This window comes from Lactuca saligna, chromosome 9 (assembly GCF_052625555.1).
Source record: "Lactuca saligna cultivar CGN05327 chromosome 9, ASM5262555v1, whole genome shotgun sequence".
In the NCBI taxonomy this organism is placed as follows: Eukaryota; Viridiplantae; Streptophyta; class Magnoliopsida; order Asterales; family Asteraceae; genus Lactuca; species Lactuca saligna.
The window spans coordinates 45877939-45884966 of NC_136425.1; the positions used below are offsets into that span (position 1 = coordinate 45877939).

The window sequence follows — 7028 nt, forward strand, 5'->3', positions numbered from 1 at the left end:
TATACCTTTTAAATATATTTATAACTTTAAAAATACACTTTTTATAGCGTTCATTTTTTTTTATATGTTTAACTAGTGGCTTTTATATGTGATGTGTATATATAAATATGTAAAATCTATTTAAATTTGTATAAAACATTTTCTATATGTTTAAATATGTTTTTATACGTATAAAAATGTTTCTATATATTTAATATGTATAAATATGTATTAAAAAAGCTTTTATACATATTTAAACTTATTTATATGTATTTTGTAATTTTAAAAAGTGTGTGTGTGTGTGTGTGTGTGTGTGTGTATATATATATATATATATATATATATATATATATATATATATATATATATATATATCAATGTTCTAAATAACATAAGGCATGACTTGGCGGCAATCTTAAGCCTCAAACTTTTCTGAGCCTTGACGAGCTACATCGTTTGTAAGATGTGACTTAAGTTGGTAATTTGTATATAATTAATATTTTTATATGTATTTTCAACTATTATTTTATTTTATAGACATATATGAGTTAAAGCGGTGTTTTGATAAATGTTGGTGGCAGGCACAAGCCTTGAATCCATGACGCGCTATGATGGAGCCATAACAAGTTTTTTAGAACTTTGATATATATATATATATATATATATATATATATATATATATATATATATATATATATATATATATATATATATTATGTAGAAGTTAAAACAAAAAAAATGTTTGTTCATTGATAGGGCGTGTTGGCACAGTGGTCATGGTTTCGAGCCTTTCGAGATTTTGGGCTCACATAGTTCCCCTACGACCTTTGATTTTTAATTAAAGAAAAAACATCATAAATGGTCCCTATGGATTCCCAATATCTAAAGTTTAGTCTCCGTTGTTTAAAAACATCATAGATTGTCCCTATGCTTTCAAAACTTTTGACGATTGGTCTTTATTGCTAATCCCGTTAACTAAAGGACATTTTCATCATTTCACTACCACAGAGATCATTTATGATGCTTTTTCTTATTTTTTTAAAAAAGAAAATAATTAAATAAAGGTCTCTCTCTCTCTCTCTCTCTCTCTCCCTCTCTCTCTCCCTCTCTTTCTCAAACACCCCTTTTAGACTCCCCCACCCTATTCTTCATATTCTCGTGTCTATTCACCAACAACCTCCATTCCCTTATGTCCATCATTTTTGGATCACTCTATAGTTATTGAAGGGAGCTAGTGGGTTTCTTGGTGCAGGTTACTAAGTGAGAAAGAGAATCAAGTGGGAGAGGGGAGAAATTTAGAACCAGAAAATAGATCAGGGTTTGTGATTCGATTCAGCCACCACTAGTGCCAAAGTTTGATCAGATCGATTTAGACTTTTTTCTATTCACGTTCGTTCATCATTCTAATTTCATGTTCCTTTTTATAATTTGTCGCCTGTAGATTGGATTTGGTTATAATGAGGTTGTGATGATTTTGTTTTTTGTATTTGATCTGAGCATCAAATTGGGGAAATGGTGAACTTTCATCATGTATCTTGGCGAGGCAACCGTTGTTGCAGCCATGGCGGTGTGGCCCATTTTTCCGATTAAAATAACAGACCTGAGCCTCAAATGTTAATGTTACCGTTGATTTTTTTACTCCAATGAGGATTATCAGAGAAGCCATTGCTAGTTTAGGTAGTCCTGCTCCTATATTGGTTTCAAAAGGGGCTAACACCATGGACGTGGGTCGATCCTTTTCGGTCCAAATGGAACCCATAACCTGTTTAGATGCAGGAACATGGTGGACAATGGGTGTTGGTTTAGGGTATTGTATTGCAGCAGCAATAGCTTTGCATGATCAGCTTGTGGTTAAAAAACTTACTGTTGAATCAAATGGTGCTTCAAAAACTTCCTAAATCTCTAATTCTACGTGGGATCAAAGATTCCAATGGATTAAACTGAAATGCTTCATCAAGATATTAGGGGGCATATGTCGCCTTCGTAAACTCTAATGTGTATGTGAAGTGTTTTTCCTTCAAGTGTAGTTTTGTGGGTGTGTTTGTGTGTTTTCCTTTAATTGCAGGTTGAGAAGAAGGGGCAGAGAACGAGATGACCACCTGCAGATCTAAAATGGAAATAGAAATTGGGGAAGGGAAATGAGGTGATATATCTAGGTGATGAAGAGAGAGAGAGGGGGGGGGGGGGGGGGGAGAGAGAGACCTTTTATTTAATTATTTTCTTTTTTAATAAAATAAGAAAAAACATCATAAATGGTCCCTGTGGTAGTAAAATGACGAAAATGCCCTTCAGTTAACGGACAAAAGTTAACGGAGTTAGCAATAAGGACCAACAGTCAAAAGTTTTGAAAGCACATGGACCATCTATGACGTTTTTAAATCACGGGGACTAAACTTCGGATTTTAGGAAACCACTTTGACAATTTATGATGTTTTTTCTTAATTAAATGATACACCTCAATGTCATTCTAATCGCTGCCTATATGATTTTTAAAGTGATATAATAACGTGTTATGCATATTGTAAACATGAATATCTAATAAATATTTTTAAAATACATTTAAATATATAAATATATTTTTTATACGTATTTATGTCCTATATATTTTTGGACTAATGTCATAAAAACTTTTAAATTTTAAAAAAATATTCATTTTTACACTTAAGTCTTCAAGTCATGTTTAGGTGACGTGTTGGTAACCGGATAACCTGTTAAAAAAAAAAACAACAACGCAACTATTAGGCTTTATTGATCTCAAAAAACACCAAATAGTAAAATAGAACATTTCTTAGAAAACGTATAGACTTTTAAGATATTAGCCCTTCTCAGTTCTCATTCATATATTAAAGTATTGATAAATTGACTGATTTCATATAATTATTAAATGATATAAAGAAATAAATCAGGCCCACACAATTCACGTCTATAATTATAAGCCGACTTTGAAACCATCACTCCCACTCACCAAGCTTGACTTTGTTGTGTACAAAGAAGGTTTACTCTCATGGGGACGGTGTCTCCTAGTGATTCCAATCTATCTCCGCCGTACAATAAGGACTTTACAGCCGCCGGAGCTGCTGCCCCCAGGAAGCTTGATGCTGGTGCTCTCTTCGTTCTCAAGTCCGCAGGTATCTGTCTGGGGTTTTTTTGTAAGCATATGTCGTTGTTTATGAATTATGATGATTAACACCATGGTTCTTCACAAATGAAGTCCAAACTTTCGGATTAGTGTATATGTTATTTTTGCATCCTTTTATTTGTAAGATAGAACAAATTACATAATTATTGTCCCTAATGAAAAAAAGCCTTGTTTTGTACCCATATTTTTGTCAAAATTGATAAATAATAAATTTATCCAAATCCTTTGAAAAATCAGTGGAAAAAAGTGTTGGGCTGATTACACGATTGACACATTTTTAAAACCGGGCTCGGTGATGAATCTCTTTGTTTGGACAAAAAAAATATGTAATTGGTATGATTATTGATAATATAATGTTAGCATACTACTTTTTATTAAAGCAAGGCTATAGCGTTTCTATCTTTGTATAATGTTCATTCCAAATTATGCAAATATTTGTATAACTTAAATACCTTGATATATTGTAGGATCATGGTTGCATTGTGGGTACCATTTGACAACCGCAATCGTAGCACCAGCACTGCTAAGTCTACCCTTTGCACTGGCGTTGTTAGGGTGGGGACGTGGCATGGTGGTGCTGGCGCTAGCAGGAATCGTCACATTCTACTCATATAACCTCCTCTCCTTAGTCTTGGAACACAATGCTGCGCTCGGTCATCGCCAACTCAGATTCCGTGATATGGCCCATGATATTTTAGGTAACGAATTACAATTATACCCTCATGTAACTTTTATAAACAAGCATTCAACTAATCAACCTAATTCATTTTATAGGCCCAGGGTGGGGCCGGTATTATGTGGGCCCACTTCAGTTGGGCTCGTGCTACGGTGCTGTCATCGCTTGTATTCTTCTCGGAGGCCAGAGTCTCAAGGTTCACCAACAATATTTTTTGTTTCAACTAATTTTTTTTAATTTTTTTATGTGTCAAATTTTCATAAACTAAAGTTTTAAATTTGTTTTGTAGTTTATATATTTATTGGCAATACCGGATGGGAGCATGCAATTATCTCATTTTATTGCAATATTTGGAAGCTTTACCCTAATTTTAGCTCAAATTCCATCTTTCCATTCTTTGAGGCACATAAACCTTGTCTCCCTCATCTTATGCTTTGCTTACTGTGCTTGCACGACTTTTGGCGCCATCTACATTGGTATGAAACCCTAAACCTAAACCAGGTATCTCATTTTATTTGCTTCTCGTGTTCTCCAATGATGTTGATAACGAACAACTATTTGCAGGGGATTCAAAGAAAGCGCCTCCGAAGAACTATTCCTTGACCGGAGTTGGAATAAACCGAGTTTTCGGATTTTTCAATGCGATTTCGATCATCTGTACTACTTACGGAAATGGAATCATCCCGGAAATACATGTATTTGTTTCAAAATTCCTTTTTTCAATATATGCTTCTCATCAATCCCTACAATTTCAACACTAACAGTTCATATTTTATGTTAGAACAGGCGACAATAGCAGCACCGGTGAAGGGCAAAATGTTCAAAGGGCTACTGGTGTGTTACACGGTTGTGATCTCGAACTATTTCAGCGTTGGGATTTCTGGGTATTGGGCATTCGGTAACAAAGTACAGAGCTCTGTTCTTCAAAATTTCATGGTGGGTTCAAACCCATTGTTGCCCAAATGGTTTCTTCTTATGACAAACTCCTTCACAGTTTTGCAAGTTGCAGCTTGTACATTGGTGGGTTCTCCATTAGACCTATTGTTATGCTACAATCACTTGTACTTTTGAATAAAAAGTTAGATCTTAACAACTTTTGTTGATGCAGGTTTACTTGCAACCATCAAACGTGGTTTTTGAACGTAAATTTGCAGATCCTGAGAAGGGTCAGCTTTCTGTAAGAAACTTTGTGCCTCGATTGATATCAAGATCGTTATCTGTGATCATTGCGACAACTTTGGCTGCAATGTTGCCGTTTTTTGGAGATATAATGGCATTGTTTGGAGCATTTGGATGCATACCTTTGGATTTCATTTTGCCTATGGTGTTTTATAACTTGACGTTTAAACCTTCCAAAAAAAGGGTAGTTTTTTGGGTGAATACTGTGATTGGTGTTGCATCAACGGGACTATCGTTGATAGGGGCTGTGGCATCCGTACGACAAATTATTCTAGATGCTAGAACGTATCGTTTGTTTGCTAACATGTAAAACTGTGTTATACTTTGTATATGTATCGTTATAAATACAGATTAATTAAGTGAGATGAATATATAATAACGTTGTATTGAGGTTAAATATTTATATATTATTCAGCAGGAGAACTAGAGAACGATTCGCTAGTATTCGTTAGTCAGGCCCAATCCTAAGCCCAAGGCCAAGCCCAAATGAAAATAGTTTATTCAAATGGAGAATGCTTTCACTCGTCTTAGTCAATTAGACAAAATATATGGAAAACCTCCCGAGGGTTTTGGACTTTTGGTATGTTGCCTTTGTATAAATAATAAACAAATATATATAATTGTCCCTTGATATCTATACACTGTATAAAAAGTAACTAAAATGTTTATTTAACTTAATATGTTATGAGGTATGAATTCCACTTAATTATATAAAATTATAAATGGTTGTGAAAGAGTAAAACCGAATGTGATAGTAGCATATTAGTTTATTGTACAGGATTTGATTTAGTTTATACATGATAAATGAAATATTGGGAATAAAATGCTTAATGTCGTATTATGATTTAATATCTGGTTTAATCCATATGAGGATATCTTATAAAAAAGATAAAGATAATTGTACATAAAATATAAAATATAGATTTAACTTCAAAAACAATCTTTATGGTTTATATTTTTTTGGGTTTTGGTTACTAAAGTTTCAAAATCCGAAATAGTCTTTATCGGGAGGTTTCTATGTGATTTTAGTTTCTGTCCAAACTAATACGACTAACTTGCACTTCCGCTATTTTTTATTTCAATTTAATATGTTGTTCTATTAAATAAATATAAGGAACCTACACCCAATAAAAATATGGACCCCCACCACCCCCCCCCCCCCCACACACACACTCTCTCTCTCTCTCACTCACACTCACACACACACACACATTATTGTTGGATCACCACCGCTGAATGCCGACCCACCACCACTTGTCGGAGAAACCCCTTTCCGCCCGACCGCCACCAATTGTCGGGTTAGAAGATATCATGAGCATCGGCGAGAAGGGTTTCCAGATATGCAAACAAGATCTCCAGTGTTGTTGTCAGAACAATAACATCTGCCGGTGCAGTAGGAGGCAACGGAACAACATGAAAACCCTAAAATGTTGTGGTGAAAAAAAGAGAGCGAAACCTTAAAATTTCGTCTGTCAGACCACCAGAACCCTAGCATTATCTGGCGACGAATTTATCAGAGAAGACCTTAACAATGTGGTTGTTTGTGCAAGAAATCGACCACCACAAGGTCAATATCCGACCATAATGCTACCGCTACCAAATCAGAACCAACGTCATTGCTGCTTTTTTTTTCCCCCTCCATTCCTTGATTTGTTGTTGCCCACTATTTCCCTCTTCATCTAGCTTCATCTCCTTTCTTACTAATCAATTTTGATATCACGCACACACACATACACACACTCACACAATCGATTGCATGTGTTTTTAGCTTTTATTTTCGGACACGTTGTATAGGTGACCACCGGTGGTGATCGAGGTACTGGCGGGGAAGTGAGGTAGCAAAAAAGGAGACTTTGGCTCTTATATTTCTGTAACGAGAGAGAGAGAGGGGGGGGGGGGAGGGGAGAGAGAGAGACTCACTTAGTTTTTAGCATTTGAAAAGAAATAAAAATAAATAAATAAGGGAAAAATAGTCATTCTAATTTCGGGAGGAACGAACTCCACAAAGAAATATACTGAAAAGGGCCATTTTTACAAATTTCACAAGGTTTAGAT

General features: G+C 35.0%; 1 protein-coding gene across 1 annotated transcript; it reads left to right on the forward strand.

Moving 5' to 3' along the window:
* Positions 1 to 2935: 2935 nt before the first annotated feature.
* LOC145018747 (GABA transporter 1-like) lies at positions 2936 to 5332 on the forward strand. Its single transcript, XM_078976598.1, has 7 exons — positions 2936 to 3107; positions 3586 to 3816; positions 3893 to 3990; positions 4084 to 4270; positions 4359 to 4489; positions 4581 to 4814; positions 4903 to 5332. Exons 1-7 carry the CDS (start codon positions 2984 to 2986, stop codon positions 5281 to 5283), a joined length of 1386 nt encoding a protein of 461 aa, XP_078832724.1. The 5' UTR covers positions 2936 to 2983; the 3' UTR covers positions 5284 to 5332.
* The last annotated feature ends 1696 nt before the right edge of the window (positions 5333 to 7028 follow it).

What these genes read in the sequence shown, in the direction of transcription:
- LOC145018747 (XM_078976598.1), top strand. Translation starts at nt 2,984, where the DNA reads ATGGGGACGGTGTCTCCTAGTGATTCCAATCTATCTCCGCCGTACAAT. An exon ending in TATGGCCCATGATATTTTAG is followed by an intron (nt 3,817 to 3,892) that starts GTAACGAATTAC and finishes TTCATTTTATAG; the next exon opens with GCCCAGGGTGGGGCCGGTAT. An exon ending in AAGTTGCAGCTTGTACATTG is followed by an intron (nt 4,815 to 4,902) that starts GTGGGTTCTCCA and finishes TTGTTGATGCAG; the next exon opens with GTTTACTTGCAACCATCAAA.